Below are 17,383 nucleotides of genomic sequence, written 5' to 3' on the forward strand. Positions count from 1 at the left end.
CTGCATGTGGGATCTTCCTGGATCAGGGATCGAACCTGTGTCTCTTGCATTGCCAGACATTACCAGGGAAGCCCCATAGGGAGCTGTTGTTAAATAATTTCTAATGGCTCCCCAAATGCTCTGCATCTGTATTATTAAGTGAGAAAAAATAAGATGCCAAATTGCTTATCATCCTGGTTTCATTGTTTTTTAAAAGCCCTTCTATTTACATAGAAGGAACAGTAGAGGGCAGGGGACCAAAATGCTAATGGTAATTGTACTCAATTGGGGGTACAGGCGGATATTATGTATTTTCTGTAATTAGCAAGAATCGCCTTTAGAATCAGGAAATACTTTTCAATAATTTAAACATTTTAAAATGATACAATTAAAGCATCACTATGAACAAAACTAGTGGAGGTGATGGAATTCCAGTGGAGCTATTTCAAATCCTGAAAGATGATGCTGTGAAAGTGCTGCACTCAATATGCCAGCAAATTTGGAAAACTCAGCAGTGGCCACAGGACTGCAAAAGGTCAGTTTTCATTCCAATCCCAAAGAAAGGCAGCGCCAAAGGATGCTCAAACCACCGCACAATTGCACTCATCTCACATGCTAGTAAAGTAATCCTCAAAATTCTCCAAGCTGTGCTTCAGCAATATGTGAACCGTGAACTTCCAGATGTTCAAGCTGGTTTTAGAAAAGGCAGAGAAACCAGAGATCAAATTGCCAACTTCCGCTGGATCATGGAAAAAGCAGGAGAGTTCCAGAAAAACATCTATTTCTGCTTTATTGACTATGCCAAAGCCTTTGACTGTGTGGATCACAATAAACTGTGGAAAATTGTGAAAGAGATGGGAATACCAGACCACCTGACCTGCCTCTTGAGAAACCTATGTGCAAGTCAGGAAGCAACAGTTAGAACTGGACATGGAACAACAGACTGGTTCCAAATAGGAAAAGGAGTACGTCAAGGCTGTATATTGTCACCCTGCTTATTTAACTTATATGCAGAGTACATCATGAGAAATGCTGGACTGGAGGAAGCACAAGCTGGAATCAAGGTTGCTAGGAGAAATATCAATAACCTCAGATATGCAGATGATACTACCCTTATGGCAGAAAGTGAAGAGGAACTAAAAAGCCTCTTGATATAAGTGAAAGAGGAGAGTGAAAAAGTTGGCTTAAAGCTCAACATTCAGAAAACGAAGATCATGGCATCTGGTTCCATCACTTCATGGGAAATAGATGGGGAAACAGTGGAAACAGTGTCAGACTTTATTTTGGGGGGCTCCAAAATCACTGCAGATGGTGATTGCAGCCATGAAATTAAAAGACACTTAACTCCTTGAAAGGAAAGTTATGACCAACCTAGATAGCATATTAAAAAGCAGAGACATTACTTTGCCAACAAAGGTCTGTCTAGTCAAGGCTATGGTTTTTCCAGTGGTCATGTATGGATGTGAGAGTTGGACTGTGAAGAAAGCTGAGCACCAACGAATTGATGCTTTTGAACTGTGGTGTTGGAAAAGACTCTTGAGAGTCCCTTGGACTGCAAGGAGATCCAACCAGTCCATCCTAAAGGAGATCAGTCCTGGATGTTCATTGGAAGGACTGATGCTGATGCTGAAACTCCAATACTTTGACCACCTCATGTGAAGAGTTGACTCATTGGAAAAGACCCTGATGCTGGGAGGGATTGGGGGCAGGAGGAGAAGGGGACGACAGAGGATGAGATGGCTGGATGGCATCACCGACTCAATGGACGTGAGTTTGGGTAAACTCTGGGAGTTGGTGATGGACAGGGAGGCCTGGCGTGCTGCAATTCATGGGGTCGCAAAGAGTCAGACACGACTAAGTGACTGAACTGAACTGAACTGAACTGAACTGATGTGGAAAGACCTCCTAGTCAAATCGTTAAATGAAAAAAGCATGATGCGGGACAGTGTGCCTTAGATACAGAAGAGCTGCTAGGTTAGTATATGCTTTTAATACCTAGATCATTTCTGAGAAGGTGCAACAAAAACTCACTCAGAGGCATTACTTCTGAGGAGGAGAGTGGGAGGCAGGCAGAGGTAGAGGAAGCCTTACTTTTCACTATTTACCTTCTTTATCTTCTGCTGTTTGAATTCTGGGTTATGTATGTGTTTTACCAACTTTAAATAGGTTACAATTTTAAATCTTTGATATAATTTCCCATTTTTAGAAAAGGTGCAAGAAGAGTATAGAGAATTCATGGCTTCCCCTTCTCACAGAGTCCCCAAATGTTAATATTTTAAATGCCCCCCAATTTTTTTTTTTTTCCTAAAGGAATGAATTCCAGCAGAGATTAGCAAGGCAGGAACTGTTTGCCCATTTTGCCTCCGAGGAAACAGAAACTCAGTGAGGTTAAACAGCTTGCCCTGTATCGTTTCAGCAGGTTGGCAGGGACAGAGTCATGCCAGCTCCTCCAGCGACTGAGCTCCTGTTACCACAGTGATGATTTATCCCCAGTCCAGTTTTGAAATAACAGATGGCAGTGGATTCTTCGATTAAAATATCTTCTCTTTGAACAGACTCTATGATTTCAATACCTTAAGACTGAAATTTTTGCACCTGGTCTTGTGTCCCTGTATATGTTCTGGTGTCGCCTAGTTTATAGTCTGTGGGAACTTGAATAGAATTTGTATCCTACCATTGTATGAAGATGGTATAAATCTTAATTATGTTGAATTGGTTCATAGTGCTTTTCAGGTCTAATATATATATATATATATATATATATTTATATAGTACATATAAGTATATTCTGCTTCTCTGTATATTCATTCTGTTAATTTTTGAGAGTTTGATCTTGAAACTCTAGCTAAAAATCTTAATTTATCTACTTAAAAAATAATTATAATATATAGTAGAACTGTATGTAACTTTGTTCTGTATTTTCCAAATCTCCTGTAAATGTGTTACCATATTTTCATAATTAAAAAGAAATGAAAGAAAGCTTTCTGTTCATTGCAGTCTGTAATCCCGCTGCATATATTTATTGAACATTTTTATTCTGAAGGATATGACAAAAAACAAAACAATTCTAGCAAAATATTAAAAAAAGATAAAATAACTTCTCTTTTCTGAGATTCATCTTTACCTCTGTCTCTTCTTGGATTTCTGAAAGTTCTAAGTCACCCTTGGCCTTGTCAGAACAGTAGACCAGATATGAATGACCCTATCTGATACCTCAAACACATGTGACTTGGTTTCTCTCTCTCTTTTCCCAAAGAAAATCCTTAATGCGTAATTGTAATATATTCATTTTATCATTTTTTCAAAGTTTTGTTCTTTCATTGAGGTAACGTTGGTTTATAACACTATGTACATTTCACGTCTGCAGCGTTGTATTTCTACTTTCCTGTGCCCTTCAGCATGCTCACCAGCACAAGTTTGGTTCCTGTCCCCAGACTGTTGGCCCCTTTTACCCATGTTGCTGCCCTTCCCTTTCTGGGAACCACCACTCTGTTCTCTGTATCTGCCTGTTTGTTTTCATTTGGCTTGTTCATTTATTTTTGTTTTTGTTGTTGTTATTTGTTTCTTGTATTTCACACATGAGTGAAATCATACGGTATTTGTGTTTCTCTGCCTGACTTACTTCACTTAGGATAATACTATCAAGGTCCATCCATCTTGTGGTAAATGGCAAGATTTCATCTTGTTTTATGTGACCTGGTTCTCTTGCTAGACCTGCACCTGTCAGGCTCCTGCTTCTTCCTATCAGCACAGGTTGCCAGTGGTAATTTATAAGCACAATTCCTGCATCACCCCCAATTCCTTCTGAGGCAAAATATCTATCAGAGGAGAGAGAAAGAGGACTTACAAAGTCATATTCTGAAACTTCAGTTAAAATGGTGCTATAAAATTGTACCACCTCTGCTTCACTAGGGGGCCCCCTTTCTTTATGTTTTCAGCTCACTGAATTGATTCTTGTCCATTTGTTTTTACTGTCATTGTCTTAGACATAGAAATAGCTTTCTTATAATTGCAGTGCATCGTCAGTATACAGCAATTAGAAAATACCCATAGGCAAACCGAAGAAAACCTCCCAACTCCTCTTTTTTATAAATTACAGCTACTGCAAGTGATTTCATAGGCTATAGTTACTAGTAGGAGAGGGAACTGGCAACCCACTCCAGTGCTCTTGCCTGGAGGATCCCAGGGACAGGGGAGCCTGGTAGGCTGCTGTCTATGGGGTCGCACAGAGTCGGACACGACTGAAGCGACTTAGCAGCAGAAGCAGCAGCAGCAGTTACTAGTATAGAGTCCAGCTACTAGTATTTATTCTTCCAGACTTTTTTCTAATGGACCTAGACACTTAGGAAAAAAAATATTTATTTATTGACATAGAACATAATGTGGAGGAATACACAGATTCTAAGTGTACAACTTGATGAATTTTCACCAAATGCACAAAGTCAGATAACGACCACCCAGACCAAGAAATAAAACATTAGTAAAATCTCTTCTCGTAACTCCTTCCTTCCCTCCCTGTCACTGGTCCTGGCTTCTAGTGCAGGAGAACAGTTTCGCTCACTTCTTCTGAGCTACATGATGAAATATAGGACACGCTCTTGTGTTTGGTGTGTGTATGTGTGCCTGCACAACGTTATGTTAGTAGGATTGATCCACGTTGTGTGTTATAATCTACATTCATCCATTATTGTGGTCCTAAGGATTTTGGTGAATGAATTTGTCGTGTTCCTCTGTAGCAGGGATCAGCAAATTTCCTATAAAGGGCTAGATAGTAATTTTAGGCTTTGTGGATTATTCAGTCTCAGTTGCAGCTACTACTCAGCTCTGTCTTTGCAACTCAAAGGCTGCTGTAGATAATATGTAAACGAATGGACATGGCTGTTTTCCAATAAATTTTATTAACAAAAAATAGATTCCAGGATGGGTTTTGCAGTTGTTGTCAATTATTGCTGTCCTTCCCTGTCTACCCCTGCCACACTGCACAATTTGGGATCTCTTAATTCCCCGACCAGAGATTGAACCTGGACCCCCGGCAGTGGAAGTTCTGAATCCTAACCACTGGACCACCAGGGAATTCTCTATGCTTTTTTTTCTTTTTAGTAAAAATTGCACTGTATGATTCGTTTCTTTGAGATGTCATAAATAGCCATTATATATATAAAAAAACGACCATTTAAATAATTCATCATTCCTTTGTGAAAGAGGAATTCCAGGAAGTGAAATAATAGCTGGCACTTTTCCTTCTCTTTTGTAGTCTCTGGCAAACATTGATGAAGTGGTGAACAAAATTAGACTGAAAATAAGGTAAGTAACATCATGTGATTATTTTTTTTCCCACTTTATTTATTAATGGACCTGCTGGGGCTTTGTTGCTGCTCGGGCTCTTCTTCAGTTGTGGCAAGTGGGGCTACTCTAGTTGTGGTGTGCAGGCTTCTCATTGTAGCGGCTTGTTGCGGAGCGTGAGCTCTAGGGCCTTCAGGCTTCAGTAAGTGTAGTACATGGGCTCAGTGGTTGCAGCTCCCCGGCTCTGGAGCACAGGCTCAGTAGTTGTAGCACACAGGCTTAGTTGCTCCTCAGCATGTGGGATCTTCCCAGTTCAGGGACTGAACTCATGTCTCCTGCATTGGCAGGAAAATCCTTTACCACTGAGCCACCAGGGAAGCCCAACATCATATGATTGTTAATAATGAATGAAAAGATGCTATTCATTTAGTAATGATCACCCTTACCTGTGAGAACACTGAAATCTCAGGTTCTCTATAAGATGGTAATTTTTAAAAGAATAGTCCTTTTATCTGGGTTTCCATGAGCCTTGTGGCAGAGAACTCATTTCTTTGATCATTCTTTAATTATTCATTAAAAAAAAAAAAGGAACCTGTAACAGGCCATTTAGAACAGTTGATTATAAAAGGAGGCAAAAGCATTTCTGCTGTATCTTTAATGGCTTTATTTCTCTAGCAGACCTACCCCTTTTTTATATTCCCAAGGCTTAGAAATGAAGATGGACTTATATTTTTATCCCTTAGCCACTTATCAGCTAACAGTATGGTCAGATATGCTGGTTGGTGTGAGTGATGGCTGATTATTACACATTGTGATTAATCCAGGATGTCTAGGGTGGTCAGCAAATGTCCGTCCTGCCAGATAGTCTTATTCTGGTTTATCCATGTCTAAATCTCCAGTTTTGACACATGGTAGATACTCAAAGTTTGTTCTTTGTAATTATTATTGTAATGGTTAATATCATAACTTTAAATGGTTTTTGTTGTTGTTTAACTTTTGATGAGGAGAAACCTTCAGTTTGAATCCAAATGATGATTATTTTTTTCCCAGACAACCTTTGGGTTTTCAGGTAAAGACCTCTGCCATTAATATTTTATTTAGTTGAGTACCTTAAAAAGTGCAAAGAAGTCTGTTTACTGTTTGGGCTGACTTTTAACTCCAACAGTTCTAGGAGAGACCACTAAGTTGTCCAGGGTTTGCACAGAAAATGATAATTCCCCAGTGATCCAAAAATCACTTATGAGCCAGTTATTTTCAGCTTCTCCCACCGTACTTTATTTTTTTTAATGGCTTCTTCAAATGAAGGATGAAATTGACTGATATGAATTTCTCTGGTTGAAGTACCATTAAGTGGCCTCTGTTCAGCTGTAGCAGAAAGAGGAAGTGGAGGCCACAGATCTGCCTCCTGTGGTCAAGGCCCAGGCAGCGAAGCACGGATTTCGTGTATCACCTTGCTCCTTATATCTTTTAAGGGTGTTACTGACAAAGGTTTTTGTGTGGGATAATTTGAATTCTCTGGCTTGTTCCCATAAAGTTTCAGCAACTTTGTCATTTCTGGTTTACTCCATGAAAAGTATTACAAGTTATATTGGTCATTTTGACCAGCTCTGAACTTTAAATAAAAATAACCTTTAAGAAAAAAGAACAAAGCTGACTCATCAGTCTGTGCTGGGCTTGGCTTCTGTTGCTGCCCCCTCACTGGGGTCCAGGGCTTCGGGCTTCCTTGTATCATCCAAGCTTCTTTGTTTTTTCCTAAATAAGTAGCTGCAATCTGTAGAAACTGAGGAAAGGTTACTAGCATTTTTCTTTTGGTTAACCTGGAATCGAGATTATTTTAATGACTTGTGTCCTTTAACTGTTTTTTGCTAGGAGACTGGATGACAACATACGAACTGTCGTAAGAGGTCAAACAAATGTGGGACAGGATGGCAGGCAAGTAAGTAACATATTCCTCCATGTTCGTTACATCCTCTGATTTTTTAAAGACCCCACAACCAACTGACCAGTATATTGATCTGCCTGCTTACAGAGCACTTTCTTACTGATCTGCCCCATATACAGCAGGAAGCTTGCACGACTCATCCCGCTACTGGCAGGGATAGACAGCCCAGAGCAGCCATGAGCTGTCACTCGGCATCCCTTAGACCAGAAGCCGCACCTTGCAGCACAGCTCGCCCAGGGCCAGGCTGAAAGGCACACTGAAATGAGAGAACGGAGGTTTCCTTGTCTTTCTGCTGGGGGTCAGGTATCTCTGAGCCTCCATTCTGCTCTTTCACTTTCTGATTTATTTCTGGTCATGTTTTGTCTCCTGTTGTGATCCGTCCACACTGAAAGCCTTGTGTCTCCAAGCATGTCCCATGCTTTATGGACCTATGCTTGGGTAAGTAAGTAAGGGTGGTAAGTGTTAGCCACTCAGTCGTGTCTGACTCTTTGTAACCCCATGGACTGTAGCCCGCCAGGCTCCTCGGTCCATGGACTTTTCCAGGCAAGAGTACTGGAGTGGGTTGCCATTCCTTTCTCCAGGGGATCTTGCCGACCTAGGGATCGAACCCTGGTCTCCTGCATTGTAGGCAGATTCTTTACCTCCTGAGCCACCAGTGCTTATGTTCTTCTTTTTGCCTAAAAGGCACGTTCTCCTTTTTTTCTTCCAGTAGCTTCATTCTGAAATCTTACCCAGCTCAGATACTACTTCTCTTACGAAATTTTCTGTTCTGTTCAACTGATATACCAAAGGAATCAGAATATTAGAAATCCAAGTCCAGAGGGGACTTGAAACTCATCTGGTCCTCTCTTCTCATTTCATAGATGAGAAAGTCAATCCCAGCAGCCATCAGTTAGAGGTAGAGTCTTTCTGCCCACAAACTCCCACAGGCCCTGGCCCCTGCTTTTCTGACTTACAGTGAGCACATCTTGTCCCTTTGGCTAGTGTGTAAGCTCCTTGAAACCAGAACAGTATCTTTCTCATCTTGGTGTTTCTCAGAATGCAAAGTCCACCTGCCATAACATTTTATTCAACTATATTAAATATTTGGTCTGTGGGAGATTATCTAGTATTTGTAAATAAACAAAAGCCCTCTACCAGAAAACATCACTGGGACCAGTGTGTGTGTCCCTTTAAAGACGTTTAAAGCTTGACTGGTGCTTGAGTAGTCCCGGCTATCTACCATTTAAAATAATAACACTGCTGTTTAGCGTGTTTCTGCCTATATTTAGAAAGGCTCACTAGAAACCCTGAAATACTTCAGAGATTCCCAGGTATTTACAGTTTTAAGAATGTGAAAATAAAGTGAATCATTCATCAGGACTTTTTGCTGGGTCATGCTATGTTGATATTATACCTTTCAGTTATTTCTGTTCTAACCTGTGATGACAAATAGGCGGTCTTAGAGAGCAGGCCCTGAGGTAGGTGGCCTGGAGGAGAGTCGGCCCTCTCCACCTTCACTTATTAATAGGTTGCTGCAGCAAGGCAGGTCGTATTTCAGAGAGCAGCGCCACATTTTCAAGAATGTTTAGATAGCATTTCAATCTGTGATGGAATTTCGTGTTCGTCTCCTTAGAATCCAGACAGAAAGGAAGCCCAGGAGAAGTAATTGCTTTTCCTGTCATCCCCTCCATCTGTGTTTTCCAACAGTTTGTAATGCAAGCTGTAGGAGAGACTTTTTTTTTTTTCCAGAGAGCTTTTGAGTTCTATCCTTGTCAATTCGTAGGGGTGAAAAAGCCTTACTGTCCAGCCCCACTAGCTGGTGGTTTGTTGAAGAGAGGCTCCATCTGACTGGCATGGACTCAGGAGAATTACGGATGTTCCAAAACATTGGGCTTTATAGGTCAAGAGTCCTTGGTTCCCTCTTCCCTGGAACAGAGGAAACTCTGCCCTCAGAAAACTTGTTTCTGAAGTTTCTAGGGAACACTCAGAAAGGGAGAGCAGAAATGTGGACAAAAGGAAATTTTCCTTTCATCCATTTCCTCTTGATTGTGCGCACCCAGGACAGACAGGCTTTGTCATCTGTGTAAATAAGAGCAGAGCGTTGACTTCACATTCATGGTGTCTTCAAGGATGTCTTTTGCAGAAAAGGTCCTTCTGGAAAGCAGTGTTTCTGACTCCAAAATTATTTGTGGAGAGGAAGCGATTTAGAAATTGAAGACACAGTGAGGCAGTTTCTTTAGTTTCCTGACATTTCTGAAACACCCACCTCCTGGTTAGCACTCTGCTGCGCGTGTTGGAGAGCCTTCCATGTCGACCACCTCCTAGGTGGGCAGACTTGAAGTGGTCTGGTCGATGACCTTTTCTAACCAGAATGTGCTCATACGAAGCTAATACAGCTCAGAATTCTCCCAATTTTTATCTGTTGAAATCATCAGGCAAAAGCTTTAATTAAATACCCACATGTTTGAAACGTTGTGGATGAGATGAGTCAATACAGTAAGCACGTGAGCTGATATGCTTTGAAACTTAACTTCCTCAGCTTCCCAATAATTGAAATGGACAGCTTGAACAGAGGTAGAAAGAGAGGTGACTAGAGGAGTGGGTTAGAAGAAGAAAAAGTTTGCGTGTGAAATTTCAAGAGTAGCCAGACTCAGATCACTAAGAATCACCAAGAGAGGATCAGTCCCAGGACTTCCTTCAGTCTCTTGTGTGGAGCTTGTCTATAATGTAACTGTTGCACCGAAGCAAGACTAAGGTTTGGGAGGGGAAGAAAATTATTGCCGTCTTCAGCTCTGCTCACTCAAACTTTGATTTGGAAGAAGCATATAAGATCATTGTAGAACCACCTCCCACCCAGTTCAGGAATCCTTTCTATGACATCTCTGACATTTCATTATTCTGCTTCTGCTTGGATACTTGCAGTGCTGGGCAGCTCACTATTTTGTTATTCCACAGGACCATTTGTTCCAGTTTTGTACAGCTTTAATTGTAAGAACCTTTTTTTTAAATTTATTTATGTGGCTGCTCCAGATCTTAGTTGCAGCACACGAGATCTTCTGTCTTCATTGGGGCATGCAAGATCTTTAGTTGCAGCATGTGGGATCTACTTCCTGACCATGGATCAAACCCAGGCCTCCTGCATTGGGAGCCTGGATTCTTAGACACTGGGGTGTCCTCAATCTCTTCTTGATTTCAGGAGACTTTTGCCTTCAGTTCTCTGCTGGGTTCAGAGAGGTTTTGATTTTGCTTTATTTTTTTTTTCTCATTGTTAATTTAAGAGCAACACTCTTTCCAGCTTTCTGCATCCTGGGGAAAAGCACAACTGACCAGTGGCTTTTAATGTAGTTTAATATCAGTTCAGTAATAAGATTTCAGATTCCACACTGCAGCCAATCTTTAAGAGTCTACCACTTTTCCTCAAAAAACTTAGATTTACCATACAAAACCAGCAATATATCCAAAGAGAACACTAATTGAAAAAGATAATGTGTATCTCAGTGTTCACGGCATTATTTATATAGCCAAGATATGGAAGCTACCTAAGATATCGATCCATAGATGAATGGATAAAGAAGATGTGAAATACACACACACACACACACACACACACACACACACACACACACACACGGAATACTACTCAGCCATGAAAAAGAGAACAACAAATTTTCCATTTGCAACAACATGGATGGACCCAGAAGATATTATATTTAGTGAAATAAGACAGAGAAAGACAAGCATTGCATGTTATCACTTATATGTGGAGTCTAAAAAAATAAATGAATGAATATAACAAAGCAGAAACATACCTACAGATATAGTGGTTATCATATCTCCCCACAGATAGAGTGGGGAAAGAGAAAGGGAAGGGGAAGAAATATGTGCGTGCTAAGTCGCTTCAGTTGTGTCTGACTCTGCAACCCCATGGACTGTAGGCTGCTAGGTTCTTCTGTCCATGGGATTCTCCAGGAAAGAATACTGAAGTGGGTTGCCATGCCCTCTTCCATGGATCTTCCCAGAGGCAAAATAGGAATAAGGAATTAAGAGGAACAAACTACTTTGTGTAAAACAAGTAAACTATAAGGATAGTGTACAGCTCAGGGAATATAACCAATATTTTGTGAGTTAGTTTCTGAGTCAGTTATAGATGCTTGAAATTAACATAATATTGTAAATCAGTTATATTTCAGTTTAAAAAAAGAATCTACAGCTTTTCAAGTTTTCCTGTAGTTTCAAAAAGGATTATCCACAAGTACCTGAAAAGGATATTAAAATATTGCTTTCTTTTTTAACTGCCAATCTGTGTGAAGCCAGATTTTCATTATATTTTCCAACTAAAACAACACATGAGAACAGATTCAATATAGAAGCATATATGAGAGTCCAACTGGTGTCTGTTAAAGTGTATACCAAAGATATTTGCAGAGGCATAGAAATAGTGCCACCCTCTCAAATTTGTTTGGAGGAAATACAGTTATTTTTCTTAAAAGCATGTTATTTATATTAACATGTATTGGGTTTATTATTTTTTTAATGGATCAATAAATGTTTTTTTAATTTGTTAGTTTTAGTTTCCAATATGGTATATATCCCATAGCTGTAAGCCACATAAACAAAATCTCTTTGGGATCCTCAGTAATATACTTGATAAGAGTATAAAGAGGTCCTGAGATTTAAACATTTTCAGAAATGCTCTTTATAGTATTTCAGGGTTCAGTAAGTAGGAATGAGAGGCAATTTGTTCTTGATTTTAGTGACAGTGGCTGTAGTTCGTGTACTTGTTCATTCACTTGTACAGAAAGTTAGTGCTTTCTCCGTGGTGGGCTCTGTTTCAGGGGCTGGGGATAATACAGTGAACAAAACAAAGGCCCTTCTCTAGAGGTGACGCTGAATGTGCCGGTCTCTTGTTTCCAAATTTTGTGTTAAGGACATATCCTCATGACCTTGGTTCACTAACCCTGTTTGCCAGAAAAGAGATGTTGAATTTTATTCTATGCATTCCCTTCTTCTTTTTAAATATTTATGTGCTTATTTGGTTGTACCCAGTTGTAGTTGTGGCACACAGAATCTTTAGTTGTGGCGTGGAAACTCTCAGGTGTGCACGTGGGATCCAGTTCCCTGACCAGGGGTTGAACCCGAGCCCCCTGCATTGGGAGTGCAGAGCCCCCTTTCACTGGGCCACCAGGGAAGTCCCCTTTCCATCTTCTTCAGATATGAGCATATGGTTTTCCCATTTGATGATTAGCTTACTGTTGTTTTAAGTACTTAACCCTCTTTAAATACCTACTGGATCATGGTGTTTTGTCCTTTTTTGTTGAATTCTGGTATGATTACCTTGGATTTGCATTTCTGTTCAAAAACTTCATTCCTTTTTCACAACCGAATAGTATTCCATCACATATACATATCACATTTTGTTTATCCAGTCATGTGTTCCTGGCCATGAACAAAGCCATAATGAGCAGTGACATACAAATATCTGTTTGAGTCCCTGCTTTCATTTCCTTATAGTACATACCCAGGTGTGGAATGGCTGGATCACATGGTGATTTTTTTAATCATTTCAGTATTTAATCTCTTTGGAAACATTTTTTCCATATTGTTCTGAACTTTAATAATATATGTTTCCTCTTGACAAGCATATGTTCCTGTTTTGTTTTCATTTAATACATATAGACAGTGTGTTTCAGATTAATTATAGGCTTAAGTTTTTGTGTTCAGTACCTAACAATAATGCTGCTGCCCTCTTCAAAACAGAAAACTACCAGAATGATTTCTTTTAGTTAGCATGTCCAGCAGTTGGACTATTTCCTTCCTGACCTTAGAAACACATCAAGTCCCACTTGTGTGCAACACAATTATTGAAAATGGTTTTAGGAAAATAGTATTGCCAAGAAGGAACACTGAAGTTTATTATTCTTCTGAGCCATCTCCATGTAAATTGGCACTCTTCAGGAGCCAAGAAAGAAGGTCAAGCATAGCTTTTGCCATCTGCTTGTTTCCATGTTAAGGGCAGTCACAGGTTTAAACTAGAGTCTCCACATCTAAAGAGGAAAATGCCATTCATCACAACCGTAGCTGCTCTGGCTATTACCCAGGTTACTCTTACTTTTGACTGCTAGCTGTTAGTGATGGAAGGAAAATTCCATCCTTAGTCTGTTTGCCCGTTAGAAAAATTGTAGTATAACTGCTGACAGGGTGAGGATTTCTGGGTTTTAGATCCCTGACAGAAGTCATCCAGGTGTGTTTGAACAATGAATGGGAATTTGAAACTCTGTTACTTCATGTAAGAACCTGACCTCCTTTTTCCCTCTCCCCTCTTTCATCCATGGAAATAAAGAATTTAGAGCAGCGTGAATTCGGTTCTTTGGTGGTTCTGTCAACATTTCCATTCATAAATCCCTGTTTTCAGGAGTCTGTAACATAGCTATAAAATTTCCTTTGCTCTAGTTTGGACTCTGAGGTCTCTGGAAGGAGATTAGTTTGGCAAAACCAGAGATAATGCCTTTTTAGTCTGTTTTGCTTTGGTGTTCTGTGGTTGTCTAAATCAAAGCTCTAAAATTCATATGGTATTGGATCACATGCCAGCATTTCTAGCTTTTGTTTCCATGTTATATTGTGGCCCCTCTGAGCAGATGCCACCTTCACCTCTGTGTTACGTGACGCCTAGAATTTGCATGTTGCGCAATCTACATTAGGGTCACAGATGAAACCTGCAGTGGTGGTGGTAGGAGGGGAGCGCAGCCCAAAGGGCTTTGGTACATAAAGTGCGGAAGTGTTGGTTGTAACAGCACCCGACCAGAGGAGGGTGTTTCTTCCAGAGATATACTTGCTGACAGGTAAATCTGATGGTCCAAATGCCATCTTCTATAAAACAGAAGAGGTAAACTGAGGGAGTCTTTGTTCCATCTCTGACCTAGTTACTGACCCTTGTCTTCTTGTCACACTTCTGAATTTTCTTGTTCTCAGTCACGTGACAGCAGTAGGGATAGACAGCCAGCTGTTATTCATATGATAATACCACTTGTGCTAGGCCAGGTGCTACACTTTCTTTTTCATCGAATACTTGGAGATTCTGATATTTGGAGATTTGGGTTTCTCAGTTAGCATCTTGTGGTCCAGTTTCAGCATACTTGTCAGCCCTGTGGTTATTCAGATCTCTAGAAGAAGGACGGTGGAAGCCTAGTGTGTCGTTCTCGATTGATTCACTATAAGCGAAGGCACATTTTGAGTTGCTTAGCAGGTATGTTTTTACTCTTTTATCTTAATCTGCAATGCTAATGTTTTATTACAAGATAACCTTGTTTAATTTGAGAAATTCCCTGGCAGTCCAGTGGTTAGGACTTGGCGCTTTCACAGCCAGGGCCCAGGTTCGATCCCTGGTCAAGGAACTAAGATCCATAAGCCATGTGGCCAAAAAAAAAACCCTCCCCAAAACAAATAAACATGTTTCTCTTACATTCTGCAAAATGTTGCATCAATTACTTCGTTCTCACGAAGATGTGCATTAGGCCACCGAGATGTTACTCTCCCTGTTTCACAGGTCCAGGAACAGGCTCACGTCTGTTGTATGACTTGCCCCAAAGTACACCGGGTGAGCTGTTAATGATAAGGGATTCAGATTTTCTTTTCTTGGCTGTGCCAAGTCTTCGTTGCAGCGTGTGGGCTTCTCTAGCTGTAGCATGCAGGCTCAGTAGTTGTGCCATGAGGGCTTAGTTGCCCACAGCATGTGGAGTCTTAGTTCCCCAGCCAGAGACAGAACCCGTAACCCTTGCGTTAGAGAGCAGGTTCTTAACCACTGGACCACCAGGGAAGCCCCCGGGTGCAGATCTTCTGGATCGGTACACATATGCCGGTGTGTACCAAATTCTCTTTTTTTAAACAGTGACAAATTTAAAAAGCCGATTCGGGAACCACTTTTTCTCCACTGCGGACACAGGGGAGTCCAAACAGTGACCTTGACTGTGGCCTCGTTAACCATCTGGGCCCCTCTCGGCATGAAGAATCTGGACTAAGAGAAGAGCTCCGGGCAGGCAGGCAGGGAGAACTGAGTATTGACTGCTCACCTTGGTCCTGAGCACAGGGGAGCCGATCCTGAGGGAAGTGGAACAGGAAGAGACAGTCTTCCAGATGAAACCTGCAGTGGTGGTGGTAGGAGGGGAGCGCAGCCCAAAGGGCTTTGGTACAGAAAGTGCGGAAGTGTTGGTTGTTAAGTCATGTCTGGCTCTTTGCAACCCCATGGCCTATAGCCCACCAGGCTCCTCTGTCCACGGGGTTCTCCAGGCAAGAATACTGGAATGGGTTGCCATACCTTTCTCTGGAGATCTTCCCAACCCAGGGATTGAACCTGGGACTCCTGCTTTGCAGGCAGATTCTTTACCATCTGAGCCACCTGGGAAGAAGGGAGCTATAAAAAAAATCTGCTGAAGGAACATCCAGAAGCCAACCCTGAATGAAGACCCATAGTATAGATGAGCATTTGTTACTCAGTGACTACAGTTGGATGTGATGGTAAAATATGGAGGATTTGAATTTAACTTAGCAACTGGAAAGTCCTAGCAGGAAGTAGCCCTTTGTTAAACCTGAGCAGATTGTTCCTTTAAATGTGCCTTCTAAAGTATTGAATTTCTGTACCTTTTATTCAGCAAAAGCAGCTGAGACTCTTGTTTGAACTTTTCCTTCTCCAGCTGCATTTGGAGTTGCTGCTTTAAATGTGCTCATCCTCAGGGGTTACATTTCATCAAAGGAAGCTGTGCTTGAGTATATTCCCCGCACCCCACTATTTCAGGGCAAACAGATTTTAAGTTATGGGCGATAACAGATATACGCAGAACTGTAAAATGTGAATGTTTAGTCTTGTTTGGGTACTGCTGAGTTTGTGTCCCAGCCCCATCTTAGGTCTTTAACTTCTGGCTTGTTTCCTAAACACAATAAAAATGAACCCTTTGGTTCACATCTTTGGAGATGTGGTTTGCAGAAATCATAAATTAAAGTAACTTAGGTGGAACAGAGCCTTTTAACAAATAAGGTGAAAATTACTCCTTTTGCCCTTTACATTCTTTTGGTTCTCAAACTTGGAAAGAAAGCTGTGCTTTAAATAAAGCCCCTTTATACCCAGGGTTTCTGAATGGGCTGTGGAAGAATTTGTGTGAGCATCCAGTGCTTTGCCTCTGATGGGTGCCCATCTGGCATTTGACTGGGGCTGCCGAACCTGGAAGGTACCTGGTGTGTTCGGGGCCTCAGAGGATCGTGATGCTGTGCACATGCAGCCATCCATGGCAGTGAGATTCCTGGAGCCTCTGCTGCTGTTTAGCTCGATCTCGGGGCACAGGCTGCATTGTTTTTATTGCTGAGACTTTTTTAAAGCACCTCTCCTTCAGCTAGGGATGCTTTGTTTCCATAGCAACAGTTCTCAGTGGTGCCAGGCCAGCCAACAGTGTCAAAAGAAGAGCCATTCCATAAATCGAGGATACTCACCCCTAGATGTCTGCCTTTAGTGGATGTCCAGGGTCCTCCTGTTTAGGCTTCATCAGATATGGTCGCCCTTTGCAAGGTTTTCGTGGAATCCCTTGCTTTCCAAATGATTCTGGCATTTATACCTCTTTCTATTGGTCTCATCTTCTAGTTATTTCTATTGATATTTCTTATGTATCCCTCACAAGCTCTTTAAAGGTACGTCCCCCATCTAGCAATCTTTTTCTCTCAGTATCTAGCTTTAGTGTAGGCAGTAGGCACTCACTTTTTATTGACAGGGTGAGCAAGAGATTGAAGTTTTCTTCCCCTGGAGAATGGCTCATTTGCAACATGATTTGGCAAGATCATCCCCAGATCCTTGAGCCACCCTTTTGTGTGCCCTGCAGATGTTGGGCTTAACCAGCCTACTTGCATCAGCCTTTGTTCTTAGAGGAACAGTCTCATCTGAAATGTCACGCTCCATCTGGGAAACCAGGGAATAATAATGATTACCATTAGTGAGCCCCATTGATGAACTGAGTCTTCCGTCAGGATTCTCTGGGTGACAAAAGACAAAGTCCAGTTCCGACTGGCTTAGGTGAAAGGATCGCTTGGAAGGCTCTATTTATTTATTTATTTGGCTGGCTCCTGATCTTAGTTGTGGCATGTGGGATCTACCTCCCTGACCAGGGATCAAACCCAGGGCCCCTGCACGGGGATTGTGGAGTCCTAGCCACTGGACCA

General features: G+C 41.3%; 1 protein-coding gene across 2 annotated transcripts in view; it reads left to right on the forward strand.

Moving 5' to 3' along the window:
- Positions 1-17,383, forward strand: part of VPS53 (VPS53 subunit of GARP complex) — a 135,785-nt gene that overhangs the window by 5,244 nt on the left and 113,158 nt on the right. For both annotated transcript variants that reach the window (XM_052657246.1, XM_052657245.1), the window contains exons 3-4: positions 5,234-5,283; positions 7,132-7,198. In XM_052657246.1, the coding sequence (XP_052513206.1) occupies positions 5,234-5,283; positions 7,132-7,198 (117 nt within the window). The remainder of the gene's footprint in view (positions 1-5,233; positions 5,284-7,131; positions 7,199-17,383) is intronic.

Source organism: Budorcas taxicolor, chromosome 19, assembly GCF_023091745.1.
Source record: "Budorcas taxicolor isolate Tak-1 chromosome 19, Takin1.1, whole genome shotgun sequence".
Taxonomy (NCBI): Eukaryota; Metazoa; Chordata; class Mammalia; order Artiodactyla; family Bovidae; genus Budorcas; species Budorcas taxicolor.